The sequence below is a fragment of the Amborella trichopoda genome, chromosome 4 (genome assembly GCF_054954075.1).
Source record: "Amborella trichopoda isolate Santa Cruz 75 chromosome 4, AtrichopodaSantaCruz75HAP2 v2.0, whole genome shotgun sequence".
NCBI lineage: Eukaryota > Viridiplantae > Streptophyta > Magnoliopsida > Amborellales > Amborellaceae > Amborella > Amborella trichopoda.
Genome location: NC_142339.1, coordinates 52,075,323 through 52,101,699, shown reverse-complemented (window position 1 = coordinate 52,101,699; position 26,377 = coordinate 52,075,323). Strand labels below are relative to the sequence as shown.

Genomic DNA, 26,377 nt, shown 5'->3' with positions numbered 1-26,377 from the left:
TCCGAGAGACAGAAAATTCGGCTTACTCTTTTTTAAAGTTCGGAAAAAAGGGGTAAGGCTATGAGGCAAGAAAGTGAAGAGAGAGAGAGGGGGAGGGTTAGATGTTGGGAAAGGAATGACCTTGAAAATTTAAACTTCCTTCTTTTCAAGTTTCGTTTTTTAAATTTTTGAGGCAAAAGTCTAAACTGTCCTTGTACTAAGTCATTGTGTTCTAACAATATGTAGGCAATGGAAGTAAAAAAATGGTTCACAATTGATTCTAACTTGAAATCATGTTTTTTGAGGCGTTGTTATATATATATATATATATATATAGGGAAAAAATCTTGTGCGTCCAGGTGCATATTGCTACAGTAAATGCCCACGGCCCATATTGAATCTGGGTCAATCTGATGATCACGGATGTCCAATAGTATTTGAATTTTAATTTTTTTTGTACACATCCAAATCACTTGAAATTTTAGGCGTGTGTTATTCAAAAATAGAAAAATATACAAAAAATATCAAAAAAAAACTTTTACAAAAAATATATTGACCAAAATACCCCCGAAATGTTTTGGGCGGGTATTTTTGTCAATTTGTTTTTTACGAATTATTGTTCTTATATTTTTTTTAAGTGCTTCTTGATGAGAAAACACACGTCTAAAATTTTTTCAAGTGTTTGGATTTGTAGAAAAAATTAAAATTCAAACACTATCAGACATCCGTGAGCGTCAGATCCGTTAAAGAATGGCCCAGACTCAATCTGGGCCATTCGCATATGGGCGTAATGCAGTGACTCCACATATATATATATATATATATATATATATATAAAAAAAAAACTGGGATTAGCCCACTAACTCATATGAATATATGAGCCCAATGGCCTAGATTGAATCTGAGCCGATCTGACGGTCACGACCTCATTTCATGTTTGAATTTTAATTTTTTTTTCTATAAATTAAAATTACTTGAAATTTTAGTCGTGTGTTTTTCTCATCAAGGCGCACTTAATAAAAATATAAAAAAATTATTCGCAAAAAAAAAAGTGACCAAAATACCTCTTAAATTTTTCAATTATATTTTGGTCAATTTCTTTCATATAAAATATTTTTTTTTGAATTTTTTTTAAGATTCAACTATTTTTTATAAACACACTCTTAAAATTACAAGTGAATTGGATTTGTAAAACAAAAAAATCCAAATTCAAATACCATTGGACTTCTGTGATCGTCAAATCGGCCCAAATTCAATCTGAATACTAAGATCTTTCATATGTTTTTGCGGACCCACCCAAACCTGATAGAGTAAAAAGATGTTGAAACTGATGAAGAAGCAAAGAGGGCAAAGGTTTGCACGCACAACGACTTCTTTTTGGTTTTGGGGGACAATAAACTAATTGCAGCACAGGCAACGGCGAGAGAAAGACAATAGAGGGTACGTGAACGATCAGAAAAACACAATCAGAAGATCCGACGGTTTCATGGCTCAATCGGAAGGAAAGGATTTTGGAGTCGATTAGAAAAACCCAACCATTTCATGGCTCAATTGGATGGATAGGATTGAGGAGTCGATTAGAAAAACCCAACCAGAACATCCAACGATTTCATGGCTCAATCGGATGGATAGGATAAAAGAATAACTGAAAAACAAACTCGTCTTGAAAATCAGCAATACTGCTTCAGGGACAAGGGATGGACATTCCAAATATGAACCTAGCTCTAATACCATGTGAAGAATACCTGACTCTACTGTTTATCGTGTTAATGTGGAAGGAGCATATTGTAATATGTATATTTGAGAATGGTAGATACAATATCTTATATTTATAGTAAATCTGGGTATAATATATAATTTATTTTCTATTATTGTCATCTATCATTTGTCTATGAAATACGAGTCAACATTTTCATATGTTGAATGGACACTGAGTCCCTGTAAAAAACCAAAGATACTTATATTTGATAATAATTTTTCCCTGTAAAAAACCAAAGATACTTATATTTGATAATAATTTTTCCTCTCTCAGTAAGCATGTCAATTGTCAACAGTTTCCTTAACCACAACAGCTATAAAAATCACTTCACTTGGAGCTGGTACCCTCCATAATTTAACCAAATTTGGCTCCCTCCGTCTTCTTCTATCATTTAATAGCAAGCTACACAACTTATTGTGAACACACCTTTGGAGCTGGGTTTAACACACTAACTTAAAACCTTAGTAGGGGAAAAGTTTATATAGAGTCGAGGCTCTAAACAATTAAATTAGAGCCTACTTAAAAAATTTTACTAGAAGAGGTTGTTTTGATGTCCAAATATCCTCAAATTGATCATCTCAACACCAAGATACATGGACATGAGAAAAAAATGGATTTCAAGTTTTAAAAATAGTGTATTTTGTAATGCATTTTTAGACCGTTAATTTTTAAGATTTTCGAGTTTTCATAAATTTGTTGATCTACACTATTTTTTCAGCTTTAAACTTTATAAATAAAGGTGAAAACATATTTTAAGGCTACTACAAAGATTTCCAATATTGAAACCATATTTCTCGATACTATGTGAAGGTAGGCTTTAATTTGATTGTTTAGAGCTTAGGCTCTACACAAACCGTGCACCCAGTATTGCTCCACCACTTCATCCGACGACCTAGTATACTTAAAACTCTGTCGCATCATGCAATGCCCACTTCACCATCTCTTTTATTTTGAGGGAAAAGTTTATATAGAGCCGAGGCTCTAAACAATCAAATTTGAGCCTACCTCAAAAATTTTATTAGAAGAGGTTGTTTTGATATCCAAATATCTTTAAATCGATCAGATCGACATCAAGATATATGAACATGAGAAAAAACATGGATTTCAAGTTTTGAAAATAATGTATTTTGTAACAAGTCTTTGGAACGTCAATTTCAAGATTTTCAAGTTTTCATAGATCTGCCGATCTATACTATTTTTGAAGCTTTAAACTTTATAAATGAATATGAAAATATATTTTTAGGCTACAACAAAGATTTCCAATAGTAAAACCGCATTTCTCAATACTATTTGAAGGTAAGCTCTCATTTGATTGTTTAGTGCCTAGGCTCTATATAAATGGCACCCTTATTTTGAAGACTTGTGATGCAACTCAATATAGGTAGTTGTGCTTTTGGAGACCGTTTCCAACCCATTATAACTACCAAAACCTCGTTTTCTTGCCATTGCCCACTAGCACGGGCATGATCCATAAACAGATACTTTTTTTTTAAGCAAAGAAAAATAGTAATTGAGTTAAGAGTGTAATATGAAAAGTATTGGCGGGTTGGATGTCTAGTTCATTTTAAAAAGGCGTATAAATCTTTGCTTATTTTTTGGATAAAGACATGGTTTACTTAACATGAAAACCAAGTATTTGGATTAATGTTTAAGTAGTGGATTTCTGATTTTTATCAGGAATTTAAGAAAATAAGTTGTAAGTTAATGAAAAGGAAGCACGTACACTGATTAGAGGATAGATTTTGGTTGAATGGATAGATAATAGTTTTACATAGAGAGAAGAGAGTTCTCTTGTTTACTTTTGATGATTGACACGTCTCAACTCCTATATCTATGCTTACTTGTTGATTTCCTCTCATTTGTTTCTTCTTAAAATGCAGCTGTTATTGATGACGATCGTTGTCAATGGCAATTGTAATTGCTTGTTACCGGAGAATTTTTAAATGTCTCAAAAACTTGAGCAGTTTTTGGTGTTTTTTTTAATTTTTGCTATGGTTTGTGCATGGGGTAAGAGAGAGATAGAGCTCAGAATTCAAAGGCTTACAAAAATATGCAAATGAACTATTGATAACAAAAAGATTGGAAGGAAAATTCTAGACAGTGAAAATGAGACATCTGAATTCACAAGCTCATTAAAATACAAATACCAAAAGATTGAAATGAAAACTCAAAACCCCATTCTTTTACTTTCTTGCTCCTTTATTTCCGCTAAAATTATTCTGGTTTTTTCTCAAAGAAACTAAAAGGAAAAAGGAGAGAGAGAGAGGTGGGAGGATATTTTTGAAGAGGGAAGAGAGAGGTTTGAGTGAGTACACGTCAGGGTGGGTTTTTTAGAGAGAGAAAAGAAGTTTGGAAAGAGAGGGTACGGATCGTTTATTTTTGGGTGTTAGAGGGATAGGTATGGGTTTCTAGAAAGAGAAAAGAGTTTTTGGTAGAAGCTCCAAATTATTTATTTATTAAATATTATTATTATTTTGATAGATATATAGATTGGTAATCAAGGAGGGTTTTTAGAGCGAGGGACAGGTAATCAAAAAGGGCTTTCAGAGCGAGGGACAGAGAAAAGCAGGACCTAAAGGGTTAGGTTAGAGTGATCACAATATTTTATAATTGCGTTCAATAAATTTTTGATATTTATATATTTATTTTATATTTTATAATTACACTCGATAAATTTTATACATTTATATATCTAGTTTTTGATGACATCATTCAAATAGAATATTCATAAGATATTTTTGATAGACATCCTCCAAATGGGATATTCATAAGTTCGTACCTCTCCTAACAACAAAATTAAAAATAAAAAACCCCATCTAAAACTTGTTAAGGACAATTAAAATGAGCTCCTGGTCATAATCCAAAGAAGATAAATGGTCTACCGAAAGAGGAGAAATGATCTATTTGTCGCTAACTCCTTTTTTATCAATATTGGTAATGACTTAGGAGAGACCATCTACCGTTCAAAAAAGGTGGTCACAAAAATGGTGGCTATAAAGGCTTGGGATTCAAGATTTATGTATGAGCAACCGGCAATCCCGGTCAAGCTTCCGGTTGCAATTTAATTTATTTATTGGGCGCAAGTGCCGCGCTAGGGCTAGGGCTAGTGCGGCCCTTTTTAGCCCAGCCTAGGGCTCCGTTTTCTCATTTTTATCTAACTATCCAAATGGGTGGGAAGCCATTCTCTTTAGGGAAATCAACCGAACCAAAAATGATATTTTGTAAACTAATTTGCATAAAGTGAAAGAAATGATCATCCGGAAAAGAAAAAATGATTTAAAGAAGAAATAAAAGACCACCCCAAAGCAACCGATGAAAGTAAATGAGTAGAACTGTGAGTGCAAAATGGTTGAACATATATTGGGCAGTATACTAGGGATAACAGTCGAAACCGACACCATTACACTTTAAAAGGGCAGACGATGCAAAAGCATCTTGGATTACAGTAACAAGGGATTACATAACCCTGGTCTCCAAAATCAACGAGAAAACTCCCAAAAACCTATATTACTGTAAGCATAAGAACTGAATAAGTATCACTTTAAGACACAAAACACTACTTAATACTAATAATAGTTAACATTAGTTTATCTCAGAGAGAGAGAGAGAGAGGCATTCATCTATGGGCAGAAGGCGACAACATAACTGGCCCCCTTGCAAGTGACAATACTCGTCGGATCATCGTATGCATACGAGTAAGCCCTCGGGCATGCAGTCTTGAACAATCTTGAATAAGCAGTTGGCTTGCACGCCTGAGGATTCCCAAAGCTCCCGGTGCAACAATACCGTGGCGATTTAAATGCAAAACATGCACTCTTACAAGCTACCACCCTATTATCATGCGCCGACCTCACCTGTAATCCTAATGGACACACCCCATTCAAATCACTAACACAACCAGCATAGCTACACTTCCCGGAACCCCTAACTGGCATTATAGAGATTCCAAGATTGTAACCATCAACCAAAGAAACATCATAGAAATCTTGTTCTCCTAGTGTTATCTCAGCCAGAGTAGCAGGAGGTGCACCACCAAGGCCATTGCAATAGAGGCCACCACAGTCACCGGTTGCGCAATGGCCCTTGCCCGAGTGATCGAAAACACAATCTTGGCGCCCCCAAAAGCGGCCAGACCATCCAGATGGCGCTTTGAGAGAGAAGATTTGGTTTGGGAGGAGGCGGAGGCCACCATTTGCGAGAATGGATTGGCCTGCACTAGGCTGGATGCCAGGCCAGACTGTGTATGGGCAACGGTTGTGTAATGTGAATGTAGTCCCCCATGCTTGCCCTGCATCCCATTGTATAAAAACAAAGACTTTTCACATTCATGGTAGAAAGAAGAATATATTAAAGTGCTCGAAAATGTAGTTGAGATTAGAGGGAGAAGGCATAGAGAAGTGTTGTGACTTTTCATAGGAGAGAAGAAAGCAGTATGCTGCCCGACTTTAAAAGTTAGTGGAAGTAATGGAGAGAGAAGAAGGCATGGAAAGCATTTTCTCTCATGGAAGGACAGAAGGCATTATAATGGACTACAGCATAGAAATCAGCAATGGCCAGGCATCCGTTTTCTCGCCAGCCGATTGCGCGGCCACATCTATTTTCTTGTGGTGTGAATAACAGAGATAGAAGAGGGCCCTGAAAACTTCATGATTTTGTTGAAACAAGAAAGCACATTGAAATGTACCACCATAAAAACCCGTGACATTGAAAAGCTTTATGACATAGAGGTTTCACATGGTTTACCAACTTACCAAGAAGGCAGGCGAGAAAGAGTAGTGGGAGGAGGCAGTGAGAGATCTGCATTTTCATCTACCCACTGCTGAAAAACTAATACAGAAAGAGGATGAGTGGGGATATATAGAGAAGGTGAAGCAGGAGGAACAGAAAAAGGGGGTTTCAAATAAAGAAGAGGGCAGCTCGATATTAGGGGAGGTCTAATGGCGTTTATACTCACCTCGGGGGTAGCGAAAGTGTGACAAGAAAGCCTGGCAGAGCAAGCAGTCAAAAAGACTCGTTTAACCATCATCATGCTGATGAGAGAGAAACAGAAGAGAGAGAGACATAGCACGAGACAGAGAGACTGAGTAGAGAGTTCGTCTCTTTCTTCTCTTTAGTGGTGCATACTGCAAAGTTTAATAAACATACGTACAAAAGTGAGGTGTTTTTGCAGGCCCGAGGCTCTGAAGAAAATATTCGGTTCACATGTTCAGAACTTTGGAGGCAGGCTTTTACCACGATGCGCGGTCACCAAGTGAGTGCCGCTTCAGGTCTCGATTACCCGCCCCCATTGTCTTGCTAAAATATCTTTATAAATTTAGCAAAACGCCAAAAACCACTGACTGTACAATTTTGTAGCTCTCTCTCTCCAAGGTCTGGTTTAGGAAAGGGCCAAGACCCAGTCTGCACAGTTTTGTACACACCCATGACCCAAGTCACTTTGTTAGTCTCTCTCTGACCGACACTGCAAAGTTTTGCACTCACCTAACCACTTCCTTAGAGAGAGAAAGAGAGAGACCTCTCTCTCACATCGGCCTCTGCAAAACATCAACACTTCACCCCACAAATACAAACAGAGTCTCTCTCTCTTAAAATAATTCACCGGGACGTACTTATAACATTGCATGTGGCCCTATATCAGCTTTATTTGACAGTAGTTTAATAAATAGACATAACCAATTAGCATGACATTCATCCAAATTTAATAGATGGTGATGAATTTCACCATTAGTGCCTCGCTATAATTTCTCCCATGAAAAGTTGGAAACCAGCTTGGCCGCACTATGACAATCCGCCTGCAAATTCCCAGATCCTTGTCAGTCTCAACTGTGCCTACGTCTCTCATTGTCTCAAAACCAAGCTTGTGTTCCATTACAGAGACTTTTACCCCTTGGTCATCTATAAATAAAGTCAGCACAACCAAGCTTTGGTCCATTACATAGCCATAACCCCCTGAATCTTCTCTAAAGTGATGCAAAACCAAGCTTTTTTACGTTTACAAAACCTTTTAGCCTTCACCTTCTCCTCTAAACCATGCAAAAGCAAGCATTTGCCCTTTCGATGGCCTTTGACCTCAATCTCCTCTAAAACCCTCAATTGTTTTGTAGGTTTCATTGAAGAGGGTGCCTACAATCCCCTGCAAAAAACCCATGAACTTGGCCCCCAACCTCAATCCAACTACACCCAGGCTCCTTCCTTAACTCCATCTCCTTCATCTTGGCTCTCACTCTCCCCACTTCTTCCCATCTTCCTGACCTTGCATAAATATTCGATAATGCTACATAATTGGTAGCATTATTTGCCTCCAATTCTAAAAGTTTTTCAGCTGCTTTCTCCCCCAATTCTATGTTTTGATGAATTATACACGCACCCAACAAAGCACCCCATATCCCGGCATCAGGTACAATAGGCATTTCCTCAATGAGCTTTTTAGCTTTGCTCAGATGGCCCAAACGCCCAAACATGTCGACCATAATTGCGTAGTGCTGAATAGATGGTTTGATATCATACTTCTTTTGCATCTCTTCAAAGTAATGCAAGGCCTCTTTGACCAAGCCGGCATGGCTACATGCCATCAAGACTCCAATGTATGTGAGGACATCAGGTCTCACTCCTAATAATTCCATTTCGTGAATGAGAGAGAGAGCCTCTCTTCCATACCCATGAATTGCATAACCAGCAATCATAACAGTCCATGAGACAATATCTCTATTTGGCATTCTATCGAAGAAAATTCGGGATTTATTTATGCAACCACATTTTGCATACATGTCTACGATAGTACTTCCCACATATACGTCATCACTGATGTTCCTCTTTAATGCATTGCAATGGATCTCTTTGCCATGTCTAAGAGAAGCCAATTGTGCACAAGATGCAAGGGCACTCATAGTGGCTATCTCACGTGCTTGAATGCCTTCCTCATGCATCTTGCGAAAGGCATCCATGGCCTGATTTGGGAGCCCATTTTGAGAATATCCAGTGATCATGGCATTCCAAGAAACCAGATTTCTTTCTCCCATAGCATCGAAAACCAGCTGAGCAGCCGTTGGTTCTTGGCACTTGACATACAAAGAGAGGAGTGAAATTGAGATGAAAGAATCATTTTCAAGCCCTCTTCTTAACAAACAGCCATGGATTTCTTTGCCATTTCTCAGCGATGCAAGGTGGGCACTAGCCAGAAGGATGCTCCCTATGCTAAAACTGTCAGGTTCCAAGCCTGAAGAACCCATGCGATGGAAGAGTTGTGTTGCCTTATTTGCATCCCCATTCTGCGCATACCCACCTATGAGAGCATTCCAAGAACACACCGTTTTGAAACCCATCCCCTTGAACAAAATATCAGCACAATCCATAGCACCACATTTTGCATAGGCAGCAATGAGTGCATTCCCCACTAAATCATCAGATTGATGGCCATTTCTAATGGCATAAGCATGGATTTCTTGCAATTTGGCCAACTCCCTTGGCTCATCGCATATAGGCAACATGGCCAAAATAGTAATATAGTCAGCCTTCAACCCCAACTCATGCATCTGTAAAAGAAGGCCCAAAGCCTCCTCTAGATTGCCTTTCCTAGAACACTCACCTATCATGGTATTCCAAGAAACAATATTCCTCTTATGCATCTTGTCAAACAAAGTCCTAGAGTTGACAAGACACCCACACTTTGCATACATATCCATCAATGCATTGGCTACTTTCGCCATCATATCTAGCTCCAACTTGGCAGCCAACCCATGTATCATCTTGCCCATTTCCAACTCCATTTGTGAAGCACAGAGAGGAAGAAGACTAGCCATGGTGGCATCATCAGGCTGAAGGTTCTCCAGTTTTTGCATAGCTACAAATGCTCTGAAACAATCCTCCACATACATGTTTTGGGCAAAACAGGAGATCATCGTGTTCCATGAAATAATGTTTCTGTGAGTTATTCTATCAAACACTTTTACGCAATCTTCTACTTGACCACATTTCCCGTACATAGAAATCAAAGCATTGCACACAAAACTATCTGATTCCATACCAGTCTTCACTGCACAGCCATGGACACCTCGACCGACCCCTAATAAGAGAAGACCAGCACAAGCCTTGATGACGCAAGGCAAGGTGAAACAATCAGGTTGAAGGTTTTCACCAAGTAAGTCAGAGAAAATGGCTATCGATTCTTCAAAGAGGCCATTCCTTGTGTGCCCACTAATCAGTGAATTCCATTGTAACAATTTCTTTTCTTTGAGAACATCAAAAACATGGCGAGCTTCTAATGGGCTCCCACATATGGAATACACACTAATAAGCCTGGTATTCAACATGACGTTGCCATTCAAATCACTCAATTGGATCAATTCATGAACCTTTCTGCATGCTTCCAAGTCTTTCTTGTTTCCACAAGACTGAAGGAGAAGATCCAATTCACCTGAATAAGCAGAAAGCCCACCGGCCATGCTCTTTCTCTGCAACACCCGCAAAGATTCAAGTAACTCTATTTCTTGGTGAATCTCTTGAGGTGTCACACTTGATTTGTGAATTCTGGCTCTGGAAATAGCTGAGAGGTTTATTGAGCATCTTGGAAAAGCAGCATAAACCCTCGAGCAATTGCAAGGGTGAGGATGGGGGTACTGATATAAGGCACCCATGAATTCTCTCCATCAAGGGAACTTCCTTGTCTGTCCGTGGTTAAAACAGGACATAGACTTCAAAGATTTCTTAAAAATTTTCGTTGGATAATGACACTAGTGGTCTAAATTAAAAAGCTATATTATCAAAATACCTCTATACCTGAAATGGCAAAAATGAACAGAAAACGAAAAAGGATACCGGTTATCGAAGGGCAGCACATTTGAAAAGCAAAAAATTAAAGGCAAAAAATTAAAGGCCATTACAATTGAAACCAGACAATTCTCAAAATTAATCAGTATCCCCATTCATTAATATCAAATCAAGAGTAAACCAATCCATTAATCTCAATTAAGAGGCCTCAGCAAAAAATCCCAAATGAAAGTAAACGGAAGATGGGAGGAGGAAAAGAATTGATCCATGAGACAACCCAATAGAGAAGACATCTTATGGAAATACACACAAAAGAATTGCAATTGAATTTGAATGATTACAAAAGTTAAATTGGGATTCCTTTCTTACAGTCATGAATGACGATAAATCAATCATGTACAAAAAAATGAGGCTGCAAGACCAAGAAGAATCACAACAGATTGTAGAGTTTCTCACATCACAATGCCGAAGTATTTAAGTCAAACCCCAGTATGTATGTGCAATTGCCGGTCCTAAAAAATCGAATCTCTTCCTTCTTCTATTTGAACATTTACAAGGGGGTTGGTTCTCTGGTGCTCTTCAAAACCGAGCAATTTGCTCCACCAAAAATTGGTTCTACATCCGCACTCTAGCAGTGTCAGAACAAAAGAATTGTGATATTGGCAAAATTTCAAACAATGAATGGTGAAGCATGTGCTGATAAAATACATGACGAATTCCCCCAACGAGGATCGCATGGAGCAAAGGTGATGAATAATTAGAACTTCGTCAAAAATAGTTTCATGAAAGTGATTTAGGTTGGCTATCATCCAAATTGTTAGCCCTGCACATGCAATCTGGACAGGGGAAGGTGTAGATGGAGTCATTTGGCCTTCTGATCTCCATGCCCTTGGCGTCGCTGTGGGATCTCATAACTAGCATTTGCCGCTTAAAGTTCTTCCACCTATAACCAGAAATGGAGTCCCAAATTCAGATGATTTAAAATTTTGCAGGTGAAGAGAACACTAAGTGAAATTGATTTATAACATAATTTAAACTTAAAGAAACTGCACGAATCAACTTGCAATAAATTATCTAAGATAGTGAGACATACATCAGAATCAACCCATTCATATTCACACTTCTTTTCTTTTCCTTTCCTAAGCATTGAAAGACAAAAAAGTGTGCACTGCAAAGCAATGTCACAGGTCACAGGTTCAAGTCATGGATCCATGGGTTATTAGTTGATGACCTCACCTCATAAAACAGGAAACAAGACAAAAGAGAATCCACTAACCAAATCATTCATTATATAGGAAGACAAAGGTAACATGGCCACTCTACGAGGAAAGCAACTAAAATGAAAATGAATCTGCACTAGGAAGCCAATGTCACAATAGAGTGTATTCTGTGGATCATGTTGCATCAGTCCAATGAGGATCACGTACGACTTTCCCTACATGTGATTGCATGAGTTAAGAGAGTCCATTCTTAGGGGGGAACCTAATATTTGCAACCGTCATCCAAAGCACCATCAAGACCAATGTAAATGTCCGGAGGTATGCTTGACAAGTATAGATTACAAAATGTGAGTAACATGGACACCTAATTTCCACGTATCAATAGTTTGTCTTCCATAAACTCTGCTTTGTGCATGAAAGGACGTTACTATATTGTTTCTAAACAACGGCATGCATGAATCATTCAGAAAACATTTTGTTAGAGTATAACAATAAGAGAATATGATCATCTGAAATAATGTCTTACTTCAGCACATCTTGTGAAGAAGTTTTCTCAACAGACAGGTGACAGATCACTTTCAGCTTCCAGTAACATCATTATGTTGCCTTTGATAGTGTCATGACACTTGCTTTGTATAATACATGCCAAAGCTCATCGATGAAGTCGTTCCCTCTTGCAAACTAAGCTAACCTACCCAAAAACTAACGTTGTCCACATATAACAACACTAGCATGTTCACCCATATTCATAAGAAAGAAAGAAAGAAAGAAAGAAAGGAATTAAAAGGAGACGCATACAAGGAAAAAATAAAGTAAACCATTTAGTGTTCATACATTGAGGCCTCACATCTCAACTAAAGAAAGATCAACAAAAGAACACAAAAGCTTAAAAAAAAAAAAAAACACGGTTTTATGCACAAATTTTTTTTCAGAAGATAAATGTTTGAAGTCGTAGATAAGCAATCCAAGATAAGAAATTTGATCAAGCATTCTCAGTTCAGGTAAATCAGCAGTCAACTAAAGAGGATTAATTGAACACATACCCAATATTTGGATTACCAAATATCTGCACCAACTTTCGTTTGTCAGGTCTGATTGTCTTCGAATGTCCACCATATAAGAATCTCCTGTGACCCATTAGAAAATGAGGGAAGTTTCCGCCTTGTGTTGTAACAAATACTTCACTATGGAGGCAAACAGTGTAGTCTATAGCAGCCATCCTGGAGGAGTAGTTCTAGAAGCAGTAATATCTAAGTTATAATCACTGAAAATTCCAATCCTAGAACTAAAAGGGAAACACATGAAGATAGAGATGGAAGAAACATAAATTGCACCAAAAACTAGTATACCTTGAATGGGGCCAGTTCTTCATCAGAGGCCAGTGTCTCTTTGGTCTGTAAAAAAGGAAACATTTGGAGAAGGGGGGCCATAGTGTTTTCTGCCTTGTAGATCCTTCCAGATGCCAAAAAAATCGCTGTATTATTATCAAAACCCATACCTCTGAGCATTAGTCCCACCTGCAAGCCAATATTTAGATAATTAAATAAAGAAAAATCCAACCACTTACCCTAAAGAATTGATGCATTTATATTGTAAGTTCCGGTGCACAAAGAACAAAATTTCAGTTTCGGTAAAATCCTGAAACAACCTGATGTAGGGACGATGGGAAAGAAATAAATAAATCAAAAAATAAAGGTAAAAAACAAAAGATGAGAGATTATACCCTCTTTCAAGGCTTGCAAGGGAGTCCACCCCAAAAAAATCTATTCATAAGACCCAAAATAAACTCTTATTCTCTGCATTCTGATCCCATAATTACATAATTAAAGAAGAAAAGAAACCTATAACCTAACTTTTCCCTACGAAACCCTAATCAAATCCTAACCCTTCATTTAACAAAAAAAAAACTTTCAATTCTACCCCTCAAATCTCTACAACAAAAAACAGACAAAAATAACCCTAAAGGAAACAAGAAACCCCAAAAGAACCCCAAAACTAAATCTAGATATCAGTAAAATGAAAAAAAATTAAAACCCCATTACATTATTCTCCTGCGGCTGGGAGAAGCTTGATTTTGAGCTTCTTGAATTCATTATAGGACGCAGTTAGCCCCGCACATGTAGAAATGTGAGCTTGGCAATAAATATATTTTTAAATATAATTTGATCTCAATTTTTCGAGAATATATAATCTTTGAAATGGAGATCATGAATATGAAAAAATAAATAAATTTTGAAAACTAGAAATAATAATTATATTAAGAAAACATTTGGACCGTTAGTTACAATTGTTTTCAGATGGATCACCTATTTGCACCCATCTTTATGATGGATGCTTTATACCTCTAGACCGCATATTGTAGAAATGCGGTCCAGCCCGCATGAAACAATTGTTCTTCATTATATCCTCTGGAAGCCATTTCAGAATTGATGATGGGTTCCACCATTTGCCCGTCTTCCTCAATGAAATAATTGATCAAATACTTCACATCAAGCTAGTAGTGGACCTTTAGAATTCCCAACTTAATCTTGGTTTCTCCTTCAATCTCAAAGGGTAGCATTTCACATGCTGAAATACACGTATTCTTTTCTTCATAATTGATTAGTGATACTTCTAGTACTTTTGGGTTGTTGTCAACATCTTTGGCATTGAGATTTACCTTTTCAAGTTCTTCTACCAATCTAGATCTTGTAGACCTTGTATTTTGTCAATAACTTTTATCAGGTCTTCTTTGACCCTCAATTATTTGTTCCATTCAATCCAAACGCTCCATAATTGGATTGGTAGATGCTTGTAATGGTATCACCGTGTGTGGATCTCACGCTCTGATACCAATTGATGCAGGGAAGATGGGAAAGAAATAAATAAATTAGAAAAAATAAAAGACAAAAACAATAGATGAGATATTATACCCCCTCTCAAGAGTTGCAAGGAAGTCCATCCCAAAAAGAGCTCTTCACAAAATCCAAAAACAAGCTCTTCTCTTCACTCTTTTTTTCTGGTCTAATAGCTACATATTTATAGAAGAAAACAAACCTAAAACCTAACTTGTTCCCTAGAAACCCTAATCTCCATAATAACCAAAAAAGGACAAAACTAACCCCTAAAAAAAAAACCCAAAAGAACCCCAAATCAAGATCTAGAAAAGAATAAAATGAAATAAAAAATAAAAAATAAAAAAATAATAATAAAAAAAAAAAGCCCATTACATCACAACCTAATTCAATCAAGAACATAATATAACTCAAGAATTAATAAAATAACAGAGAACCTCCAGAAGAGGAAAAGCTAGCCCTAGTACCAACTTTTGCAACAATGCTAAGTGCAGCACATCCTAATAAAGGTAGAAACTACATGAAGTTCATCAAGAATAAAAAGGACTTACAGAAGCGCCAAAGGAAGGAAAAGGAAAACATCAATCTATTAAGGCATTGAAAGGGCAATAATACTTAAAGAATGTTAAATGCCAGCCCAAAAGAGAGTTCAAAAAAATTTTCTTTTTTTTTTTTTTGGGGACAAGTACTCCAAAACAAGATTACGAAGTTAGAGAAAATCACAGAGATTCCAAAAAACAAGGGATGGCAAACCTCCAACGGGGTTAAGGGGCATTTCCCATTGATCCTGATTGCTCCAGGTCGTATGACACGACCAGCTCTAGTGAATTTCCCCCTCCAACCTCTTTCCCTCGCAGCATTCATTTCTAGTTTCTCTTGCTCACCACCATCAAATACACAGCAAGAAAATGCTACCATATCCTACACACACGAAACAATAGGAAGGAATTTATCAATTATTAGCTATGGAAGGGCACAGCTATTACAGTGAATAGAACAGTGTAGAAATATAGACAGATATAGAGATAGAGAGAATGGAACATTGTAGAGAAAGGGAAAAAAAAACCTCTTCAAAGCGAAGATGGACGGAAACATATTCCCCATTATTACTCGCACTGTGTTCTTTCATCCGCTCAACCAGTTTGTCAGCAATAGAAGCAATAGGATTTGAAAACCTCAATGCCTCATAGTTTGCCAAGCATCTGAATCGTTGGACAGGCGGTTGGACATCAAATGACAGACGATTTGCAAATGGAGAAATCCTTATGACCCTGTCATTCAAAAGCAGAGGAGAGGTCGAGTTAGGTATGACAAACAGTAATAAAAAACCTAAGCTTTCAGCAGTTACACAGACGCTAACTACCAAAACAACTAAGAAAGGAAACTAACCATTTTTGTCATGTTGAATGCTCCAGATGGATGTTTCTAAAGTCTAAACAAAAGAGTAATTTGTTTTCAAATAGAATAAGATACAGCTATCAACAGCATCAATTACAAAAACAAGATACAGCAATCAGAATAACATGACTATGTGCAGCCGAACTTGCAGGTGCCACAGATGCTTGAGTAACAGTCCAGTTCTTTATCAATGGAAATTATATTATATCATTGAGGCCATTGTAGCCAAGGATTCATGTGTTTCCTACTCAAGATGCAGAACAAACTTGTGGAATTAGAGTGCCATATAAAAATAGAAGTGTGTATTTAGCGTCATTAATACAGTCCAGGTTGTTTATCAATGGAATTCATATTGATTGGCACTATAGCAACAATGGTTTCATGTACTAATTGTAATCTCTGGCAATGAAATACATTTATAGGCAGCTGAATACTCACCTCTCCTAATCAGGTCCTATTGTTACTGCTGATCCTCCTCTTGATAAGGAGGAGACTCTCACGTTGTAATGTCAAGGGCTTCCAAGGAAGCTCACCGTCCGTAGAGGTTAGAATATATTTTTAACCAAATTGATGTGATAGCAAGCTCTATGCAGGTTACTTTCAAGCATGTGTTGAGGGAAGCAATAATACCAGATGCCTTAGCCAAGAAAGGGGCAGTTGCCCAAAATTTTGTACCTAATTCAATGTTTTGGTTACAGGCCCTTTTGCTCTTTTTATACAAACTACAAAGTTCCCTTAACTTTGTAGGGGACCAACCACACACACACACGCACAAACGCAGACACTGTGTGTTTTCTTATGGTAAAATGGGGAGTGACACGAGGCTTCCAGAACGTCAGCCGTCCTAAAAATGCTCTTGTCCAAGCATGGTTAAATTTGGAGTTCAGATGGGATCAACCTTCAACCAATAAAAAAATATGTTGCCAGTGCATCCAGTTAAAAGGAAATTGTGCCCAGTTACAGACGAAACAACCTACCTAAAGCAGTCAAGTTTTTTATAAATTATATTTGTTAAAGCTATCATAGCCAAGGATTCATATGTTTCCCACTCCAGATGCAGGACAAACTTTGTGGAATTGGAGCCTCATACAATAAAATATAAGTGCATCCAGCACAAAACAAGGACTTCCAAGGAGGCCACTCATCCTAGTATTACTCTTGCCCAAGCATGCTCAACTCCAAGTCTGTAGGATGTGGTGAAAAGAAGTAGAATATGTAATGCGTATGGTGAAAACTCACATTTCCAAACACATAAAAATAAGGAGGAAAAAAAACGGAGAACCAAGATATCCTTCACAAATGCAATGCATTTATGGTTGAAAGTAGATCACACAGAAGCACAGAAATTGACTATTACTTTATGAAAAATGACAGGATACGTTTCACTTACTGCTCTTCAAGAAGCTTCGGGAGAACCACAGCCTTGTAATACTGAATCGATGACCAAGCCTTAATTTTGAAATTATAAACATTACTCATATTGTGATCAAATCGATCCATTATGTATTCAGGAAGCTTGCTAACAACCCTCACATTGTCTTTCAAGGAACTAATAAAATGCTCCTCATCATATATATCGTTGAATTTACTGCAAAAAAAGAGGGGGGCAAGAAAAATAAAAACTTAGTATCCATACAAAAGATAGCATGTTGGTCTCTATTTCTCTCTCCCCCACTAAAATTTGAGACTTTTGCATCATGATAACTAAAGCAGCGTCTACCCCAGCCACACTAGAATATAGACCACTCAGGATTAAATGCCATTCAAGAAATCAATCAATCACCAGAATGAATGATCAAAGGAGATCCACTTCCACTTAAAATACTACCAAGGGACACAAAAAACTAGCCATTATTTAAAAAAATGAAATAAAATAAAACTTATGATATACTGCAAAAAACAATCATATCCAATGGTCCTAATCGATGATTTTAAAAAACGCCAGGTAGGCACAGAATCGCTGCGTCCGACCTGAGAATCGGTCACCCCATGCCAATTTTGTGAATACATAGAAAGTCGTTCGGGTCTAGACAAGAACGAGTGATTTGCTACAATAAAACAGTGTTTGCTACAGTAAAAACACCTATTTACTACACTGAAAAAAGCCAATTCAGTTTTGGCCAGTTCACTATTTTTGCATGTGTTTTTTTACCGGTTCCCTATTTTATTCCACGCAATAAAATGGCAATCCGAACTGCCAATTCACCGATTTGGACCAATTTTTGCGATGCTCGATCCTGGTCACCGATCCGTTTTTTAAATCACTGGTCCTAACAAATGCAATCTCAATCACAAAAGCAGACATCAACGTGTTAATGAGATTTAGAGGTATCAGCACCAATATGGGTATATGGCACAGCCTTCCCCAAAAACTCAATATAGACATGAGCACAAAGACACCGCCTAAGAATCAAATAAAATAAAATGTAGCACGAATACCAATGTGGTTATCTCAAGACTAAAAAGCCACAAAAAGTTTATAAAAGGAATCAACCTTTTTTTTTTGAGAGAGAGAGTATAAAGTGGCATCAACCTTATAGTATAATAGTAACATGAACCTCGAAAACCCCACCAAAAAAAAATTGTTCCAACACACGAAAGCCCTCCAATTGATCACCTCGAACTCAAGAATATGGATGTGGGAAAAAGGATTACAATTTCCAAAAATACTGCATCTTGTAACACATTATCTGGACCATCCATTTTCAAGTGTTCATTGATCTACTTCATCTGCATTATTATTAAGCTTTAAATTTCATAATTAAGTGTGGAAATAGATTTTCAGACCATTGTAGCGGTTTTCGGCACCCAAATTGCATCTTCCAGCTCGGTTTGGAGGAACACCTTACTTTGATTGTTTAAGGTTGATGCATTATATAAATCGCACAAAACAAGTAATAGCTAGTTACAAAATATAAAAATTAAGACAAAATACTGTAGACTTGGAAATGTTAATAAAAATGATATCATGAGAAATCAGAATGTAAAATGTGATACTTAATTGACTAGGCAATTGTGTACTTCGTATATCCTATTCAAAACTTTAATTAATTCATTTACAAGAGATGATGATAGAAATAAATTTAGACACTAAAAACTTGGGATTCAACTATGAACCTAAGCATTAGATAAAGAATTGATTTACCCATATTTTAACTATGGAAAAAGTTTATATAAGGTTGCAACCAACCTTAAAATGTAGAATTAAATATGCACCTCAAAAATCCATTGAAAAAGGCTGATTTAATGTTGAAAAACCTTCTAATTGATCATCTCGACATTGAGAAGTATGAATATGAAAAAAAAAAAAAAAGGATTTTGAGTCCCAAAAATAGTGCATCTTGCAACACATTATCTAGACCATCCATTTTCAAGATTTTCATATGTTTATAGATTTATATGATTTTAATCATTTTTTATGTTTAAAATTTTATAATTAGATATGAAAATAGATTTTGAGATAATCCTAAGAGCGTTTTACTCCAAAATTGATTGTGATGATAAAATTTGAAGGTGCGCCTTAATTGGATTGTTTAAAATTGCAACATTATAGAAACACCCTTTAACTATTTTCTTAAAGCATATCAAAATTTGGGAATTGAAGTTAGCCATTTTGCTTTATGCTTTGGAATTCAGAGTTTTAATTTTGAAGCAACAAACATCAAAAAAAAAAAAAAAAAAGTTTGAAGTAACAAACATTGTAGAATTGCCAGATTCAGATTCTATGACTTAAGAGTATGGGACATCTCCATGGGGCCCCAGTGATCATTTGGAACTGAGTTTATGGGACATGGATAATGATTTACAGTGCCTAATCACATTTTGACATCATGTTATACCAGATCCGCATTCCACGTATATAATTGTCACAAAAAATATAAATTCCTGCACCTTTCCACATCAAGGCATTCGGATATCATAGAAAATAGGCATGCCAAGCATACAATATATAAGTAAAATTTAGTAACATGTATTTTCATGTCAAATGCACATCGTATAACTACCAGTTAGCCAAGGCTACCAATGTTGAGAATATCGGCCCCCAGTTCAAGTCAAAAGCATTATAGAAAGAATATCAATAAAGATAGTCTCTTACGTGAATTGAATTTTAAACTCATGTATTGAAATAAAGCAGAAAGAGAGTCAAAAAATGAACAAGAAAAGGAAGACAAAATAATATTCATACTAAGCAGCCACAAAAACTAAAGACAATATGCTTTACATATATATATATATTTATATATATATATATATATGGAAGCCACAATGCAATGCCTATGGGTGACAATGAACAGCATTTTCGCCCATAGGCTCAGCGCCGTCCGATTTTTTCAGACGGCGAGGATTAAAGACCGCCACGGACTAGCATGTCCGTGGCGATACGAACATACCATGTCCGTGGTGGTAAAAAAACACACGAAAACTGCCATAGACCACAAGTCGTTCGTTGCGGCTCCATTCAATAAACCGCCGCAGACTTAACACGTCCATGGCGGGGCGAAACACTGTTCAAAATCGCCTATAGGCATTTTTAAGAGTTTTCCTATATATAATGCAACCACACTTCTAAAAAACCATCTTTGTAGCATTTGTATCACCCCAAAAATTGCACATACCCTCTCTTCAACCCAATAGTCAATTTTCAAAAAAAAAAAAAAAAAAAATTGAATTTGCATCTTAGATATAGTTAAAATGAGTCCCCTCCAACATTAAATCTAGACCATCCATTTGGACAATTTAAAGATCTACGACTTTACAAACACAAAACCATTTTTTTTCTATTTCAACATTGTTCATCTAATGATAACAAAGCTATCTAAAAATTTTGAAAAGAGAAAAATCCTTCTAAGGCCTAGATCTAAGCACCTTAACAAAATAGGCAGCTTATATTTATTGGGCTAAAATAACACTTTCTAGGGTGCATTTTCAAATTTTGTTTTTTTGTGATTGTTCAATGGAATGAAAAGAGTACACATTTAAAAATCGGTATAAAACAAAGGGCACTAACATCGTTTTTTAAGGTTGTTGCATTATATTACTATACAACCATTGCATGATAGATATATAAATATATATATATATATATATCGATAAACACCCAACTAACCCTAAGGTTTTTTATAACATTACATAGCAAATCGTAAGCAGAGAGTCAATGGAGCATGGGGCACAGCAAAAATTATCCACCTGGGATCTCGCCAGACACTATGGAAATGAAAATTTGGAATTACTAGAGTTGCATTTAGGTAGCCAGCAACTGCTACAGCGTTGCAGATCTACAAACAAGTAAAAGGAAGTAATGTAAGTCCAAAATCTCGTCCGTACAAACAAGCAAAAGGAAGTAATGTAACTCCAAAATCTAATCCATGGAACATTCTTTCTTTCAGAAAATCACTGCACAAAAGATTGGAGAAGGAAAAGATAAATACTGATGTTCGCTGCTGATTCAAACCACCATTTGCCTCGATATAAATATAACCATTTGAATCTGGCAAACCTGCCACATTAACAAAGAAAACCTATTATTCTTCCCTGCCAATTCATTAAAAAAAATCACACTTCAATGTTTTGTATTTTTTTTTTTTTTTTTAAGAGGTTACATTCACACTTCTTCAATGTTCACAAAGTTGAAGCAGACAAAATTACAACAGCTCAGTTGCCATCACCAAAATATACAATGTAAGCTTAATAAGACAAAAAATAATGCAACAATTTTTAACAAAAGCTATAAATGTTGCAAAATTAGATGGCATTTAGCTCCAGCATTCAGCCACAACCAAATTAGGCAGGTACCAAGTAAAAAGCCCCCAATTCCGGCCCTATCATCTGAGCTTTATCCTAACTATTTGGGGTCCGCATTTCACCCTAATCAAATCATGTTGAAAATTAGATGTTACTTATGGTATTAAATCTTTTGAGATGTGCAAGGGACTTATGGAGGCCAATATTAGGGCACGTTCACCAGTACAGCAAGGAGTACAGCAAGGACAATGGTCAGGGAGTCCAACTAGGGGCCTCAGTGGGTAGGCCTTGAGGATGCCCTAGAATGTTTCAGGATTCTAGAATGCACAATGAATTGGGTAAAAAAACAAGTAGAAGGCAAGAAAAATCAATGATCCGTGACAGATTCCTTACACAATGTTCAGATGATTGATCTAATGGAGTGGCATGGCGTGCCTAAGTGGGTAGGCCTTGAGGATGCCCTAGAATGGTTTAGGATTCTAGAATTGCATAATGAATTGGGTAAAGAAACAAGTCGAAGACAAGAAAAATCAATGATCCGTGATAGATTCCCTACACAATGTTCAGATGATTGATCTAATGGGAGTGGCATGATGTGCCTAAGAGTATCAGAGGAGCATACTATTCTTGATTTCTTCATTACCAATTGTTAAGGCAAAGTTAACCACTTGATTTGAACTGCATTCTCTCATATTTCTCAGCATCCTTAATTATAAGCCAATTATCTGAATAGGTTTATGTGCTTTAAATGTTTTCGTTCATTTGTAAGTGAATCGTCGAGATATAACCAGCTTCACAGATTATTGAAACTAAGATATAGTAACAACCAAGAAAATTAAGGACTCCCAATCATAAAACAGAAATGAAGAGGGAATGATTAACCATCAATCCTGTAGTTTCAAAGCTTTCAGTACTGTCCATACCTCCATCTAACGTTCTGTTTATACAAGGTTTCCATTCTTCTCCTTTATAAGGGCGTCTCCATACACTTGCCAGCTACAAAAAAATTGGAAAGATCCATTTAACTCCCGCAAATACATCTTGTCATTCACAACATCAATAGTACTAAAGGAGTCTGAACACAATACACAATGAAATGATAGATCCTGTCAACCAAATGTAAGGTGAAAAGAAATAGACCAAAGTGAAAAATAATGTGAAATCCCATCCCTTTATGGCAATATATATGTTTCCTTTATGACATATGAAATTTAAATCTGGCAATACATGCGTGTAACAATAGATTATAATCACGAATTGCAAATCCCGTAATATCTACTAAAAATATTAAAAGAAACAATTGTACAAAATGTAAATGCAGAGGTACAGACCTTGCTAATGCAACAAAACCTTATAAAAGGCCAAAAAGCATAGTTCAGTCATCAGCCGACCTCAACATCCAGCAGGCTGTAGCCAGCATTTAAATGACCACCTAATAGTTAGCAGCTAACTTTAAAATCCATATACCTCCCATCCTATGCTACATATAGGTGATTGCAAACATTATTATTACAAGTAGGAGACATCGAACATTAGGGCATGCTCATGTACCTCCAATTGACCAAATAATGAACTTGTACAGAGTAAACAAGGTAGTCAACCCCTCTAAGCATGTATCAATAAGCAGCCAGCAGAGGTACCATAACAGTTATGAATGCACATGTTTTTAATTTCAAATCATCATCACCCTGAACAATATTGGATAATGGATACATGAAACACCATGTTCTTTTGCATCCACAATTGACATTCAACCTTATTCTTGTGGCAATGGAATATGATGAACTGTTTATGTACGACTCTTCTCCCTTGGCACACCTTTTACAAAAGACACTCATTAGACTTTGCTTTTTTTGTTTTCTTTTCCTGAACCTATCAGCACGAGTTGATTTATCCATCTTTAGCTCAAATGAGTGATATGAATAGTTGTCAAAACGAAAAAAAATTCAAAATTCATGATAGTCTGGGGTAGTCGCGGAGAACTTAACAGCCCACTCTTTTTTCACTCTTCAAATTCAAATTCATATGACCTAGGGTAGTAAATAACAATCCATCCATCCTTGCTGCTTGTGTACAAGTGAACATACATTCAGTTACCAAACCGAGTCATTGACATCACTGTTCTGCTCATGCATTCAAAAATAAAGATTCCGCAATATTAAAAAAACAAAAAGAATAACTCTGCAACTGATCTCATCAATCAATACAAACACTTTGAGCTATTAAGTGGCTAAGAATTCACTGCAAGATTCTCTTGTTTCTTTTATTCTTTCTCCACAAAATTCTTCTGCATATATCTTTTTTTTTGTGCAGGGTGCTACATAAGGTTACACAGGGTTGATATAGAGAACCAAACAACTATCCAATTTAAGACAGAGCTACAGGTCAATATCACTCGAGATCAAAAATAGGTCTAAAAAAAATGAAAACCACAATTCATATGATGGAAGGAAATATTCATAATCTGGAGCAGCCATGGATTAACTGAAAGTGTTTTACCAAATTAACCAAAAACTCATAGAACCAGCTCAACTTAGACAGTGCCCCATTTGTCAGACCCAAATGCACCAAAGCAAGAAACATTTCAGATAAAAATAAAAAGAAAGAAAACCCAAAAGAGACCATAAATATTCATTTCAAAAGAAATGAAGATCCATGAGATCAATAAATACCATAATACCACAAAATGAAACCTATCAAGTCAATTCTAAAAACACAAATCCCACCAGAGAATCATGCACAAAAAAAAAAAACAAAAACAAAAAGGCAAGAAAGAAGCAAAACTGGAGTTCAAAAGCCCAAATAATTACAATCACTAACCCCATCAGAAGAGGAATTATCAGCATTCATCTGTGGCCACAAATTCCTGAACACTTCAGGACTTTTATAAATAGAGCCAGGAGGTGGGCGCACTGAGATTTGAGGTACATCGAAAGAGACGCTCCCCATGTAAAGAAGCATTCCTGATATGTAAATCAATGGGGCGAACAAGAATACGCCCTGTCTCCTCAAGAAAACTGAAAGAAGGGCCAATGTCACCCTCTGAACCAGGCTTCTCTGCCCCTTCCCTTTCCCATGCCTTAGACCCGGTGACCTAAGGGGAGAAGCACGCGGCGATGATGTGCTGTGCCCTAGGCTTGGCAACCGGTTGTGGACGTTCATCTCTTTTTCTCTCTAGAATGGCCTTGGGATCTCTCTCTCTCTCTAATGTCAGTAGTGTATTTCTATCGGTTCCTGTGTGAGTCTTCCTCTTTCTGGAGAGGGGATCTCCCTCTCTGTTAATGATGGAAACGTATGGTTTTTGCTTGCTGGTTCTCTCTCTCTCTCTCTCTCTCTCTCTAAAGAGAGCGCGTGCACGAGGGGCACGTGCCTCTCTTTCTCTCTCTACTCTTTGCGTTCCAGTTCCCTTTGACCTGCTCTCCGTAACGTATTCCGACGGTCTTTTGAAATCCCAAAATGTCTTGTCGCCTCTCTTTCTCTCTCTAGACCTTGGTTTTGCTTCCATGTGCTAATCTCTGTCTAATTCTGGCCTAATTGCCACGCTTTCATCCCCTTGCTTTGCTGGCTTGCCTGCTCATGCTTCTCTCTCTAACCTGGCCTCAACTGCCTTTTGCTCTCTCTAGATTCTCAGCCCGACCGCTACGCATGGGATTGCCTTTGTTTATGCGGCTTCGTTATTCTCGGCTCACTAGGGGATTATTGAAGGAAAGAGTTTATATAGTGTAATAGAGCCGAGGCTGTAAACAATCAAATCAATTAGAGCGCACAAAAATTTCACTAGAAGAGGTTATTTTGATGCTCAAGTATCCTCATATTCATCATATCGACCTCAAAGTGTATGGATAGGAGAAAAAAAATGGATTTCAAGTTTTGAAATTACTACATCTTGTTATACATTTTTGGATGGTCAAATTCAAGATTTTCAAGTTTTCATAACTCTATCGATCAACACTATTTTTTGAAACATTAATCACAAAGATTTCTAATATTAAATTCGCATTTCTCGATACTATTTGAAGATAGGCTCTAATTTGATTGTTTACACCCTAGGCTCTATACAAACCGTACCCTAAAATAGCGTTGAAAAATGTGGTTTTATAGATAGAGCTCTATACAAACCATCGAGAAATGTGGTTTTATAGGTAGAGTCTAGGCTCTAAACAATCAAATTAGAGCCACCTACAAATAGTGTCAAGAAATATGATTTTAATACTAGAAATCTTTGTGATAGCCTTAAAATCTATTTTTATCTTTATTAATAAAGTTTAAATCTTCAAAAATAGTGTATATCGACAAAGCTATGAAATCTTGAAAATTGACAGTCAACAAATACGTTATAAAATATACTATTTCCAAAACTTGAAATCTATTTTTTCCACGTGTCCATGGATCTTGATGTCGAGATGATCAATTTGCAGATATTTGGACATCAAAACAACCACTTTTTATGAAATTTTTTATATAGGCTCTAATTTGATTGTTTAGAACCTCGGTTTTATATAAACTTTTCCCTTCTAGATAGAATATTTTTAGAACTCTATATCTTTCTTAGTTTTAGGGTTGAGAAAGATGGAATTTCATAATTCCTTAATTAACCTGAGTACAAAAATTAAACGCCTCTATACCACTAGTTAATTATTGGCTTTGTACAAAAAGGAAATTGTTGATGCATGGGGGAC

The 26,377-nt window shown here is 36.7% G+C and overlaps 3 protein-coding genes across 7 annotated transcripts; all 3 read right to left on the bottom strand.

The window, feature by feature from the left end:
* Positions 1-5,073: 5,073 nt before the first annotated feature.
* LOC18422283 (thaumatin-like protein) lies at positions 5,074-6,564 on the bottom strand. Its single transcript, XM_006826788.4, has 2 exons — positions 6,490-6,564; positions 5,074-6,026 (listed from the first exon to the last, which is right to left on the bottom strand). The coding sequence occupies exons 1-2, from the start codon at positions 6,545-6,547 to the stop codon at positions 5,359-5,361; spliced, it is 726 nt and encodes a 241-aa protein (XP_006826851.2). The 5' UTR covers positions 6,548-6,564; the 3' UTR covers positions 5,074-5,358.
* A 322-nt stretch (positions 6,565-6,886) lies between these two features.
* On the bottom strand, positions 6,887-10,382 carry LOC18422282 (pentatricopeptide repeat-containing protein At1g18485). Its single transcript, XM_011624409.3, has one exon. It carries the CDS (start codon positions 10,369-10,371, stop codon positions 7,846-7,848), a length of 2,526 nt encoding a protein of 841 aa, XP_011622711.1. The 5' UTR covers positions 10,372-10,382; the 3' UTR covers positions 6,887-7,845.
* Positions 10,383-10,798: 416 nt separating this feature from the next.
* On the bottom strand, positions 10,799-25,332 carry LOC18422281 (protein ESMERALDA 1). Of its 5 annotated transcripts, none has more exons than XM_088865607.1 (11): positions 24,519-24,623; positions 23,030-23,130; positions 22,622-22,694; positions 21,386-21,453; positions 21,144-21,232; positions 17,347-17,544; positions 15,625-15,829; positions 15,312-15,479; positions 13,074-13,241; positions 12,768-12,958; positions 10,799-11,447 (listed from the first exon to the last, which is right to left on the bottom strand). In XM_088865607.1, the coding sequence occupies exons 6-11, from the start codon at positions 17,454-17,456 to the stop codon at positions 11,285-11,287; spliced, it is 1,005 nt and encodes a 334-aa protein (XP_088721733.1). In that variant the 5' UTR covers positions 17,457-17,544; positions 21,144-21,232; positions 21,386-21,453; positions 22,622-22,694; positions 23,030-23,130; positions 24,519-24,623; the 3' UTR covers positions 10,799-11,284. The 5 variants fall into 5 exon arrangements, 4 of the variants coding, with proteins under 4 accessions (XP_088721733.1, XP_088721732.1, XP_006826849.2 ...); XM_088865606.1 differs by having other exon boundaries at positions 23,030-23,105; XR_016054758.1 differs by lacking the exon at positions 23,030-23,130 and having other exon boundaries at positions 15,948-17,544; positions 24,519-25,332.
* Positions 25,333-26,377: the final 1,045 nt, after the last annotated feature.

Excerpts from the sequence above, each read along its gene's own strand:
- LOC18422283 (XM_006826788.4), bottom strand. The coding sequence starts at position 6,547 with ATGAAAATGCAGATCTCTCACTGCCTCCTCCCACTACTCTTTCTCGCC. Across the intron at positions 6,027-6,489 it reads CTTTCTCGCCTGCCTTCTTG|GGCAAGCATGGGGGACTACA; the intron begins GTAAGTTGGTAA and ends AATGGGATGCAG.
- LOC18422282 (XM_011624409.3), bottom strand. The coding sequence starts at position 10,371 with ATGGGTGCCTTATATCAGTACCCCCATCCTCACCCTTGCAATTGCTCG.
- LOC18422281 (XM_006826786.4), bottom strand. The coding sequence starts at position 24,659 with ATGCTTCTTTACATGGGGAGCGTCTCTTTCGATGTACCTCAAATCTCA. Across the intron at positions 21,454-22,621 it reads AAACAGAACGTTAGATGGAG|GTTTGCCAGATTCAAATGGT; the intron begins GTATGGACAGTA and ends TTAATGTGGCAG. Across the intron at positions 11,448-12,767 it reads TTTGGTAATCCAAATATTGG|GTGGAAGAACTTTAAGCGGC; the intron begins GTATGTGTTCAA and ends TTCTGGTTATAG.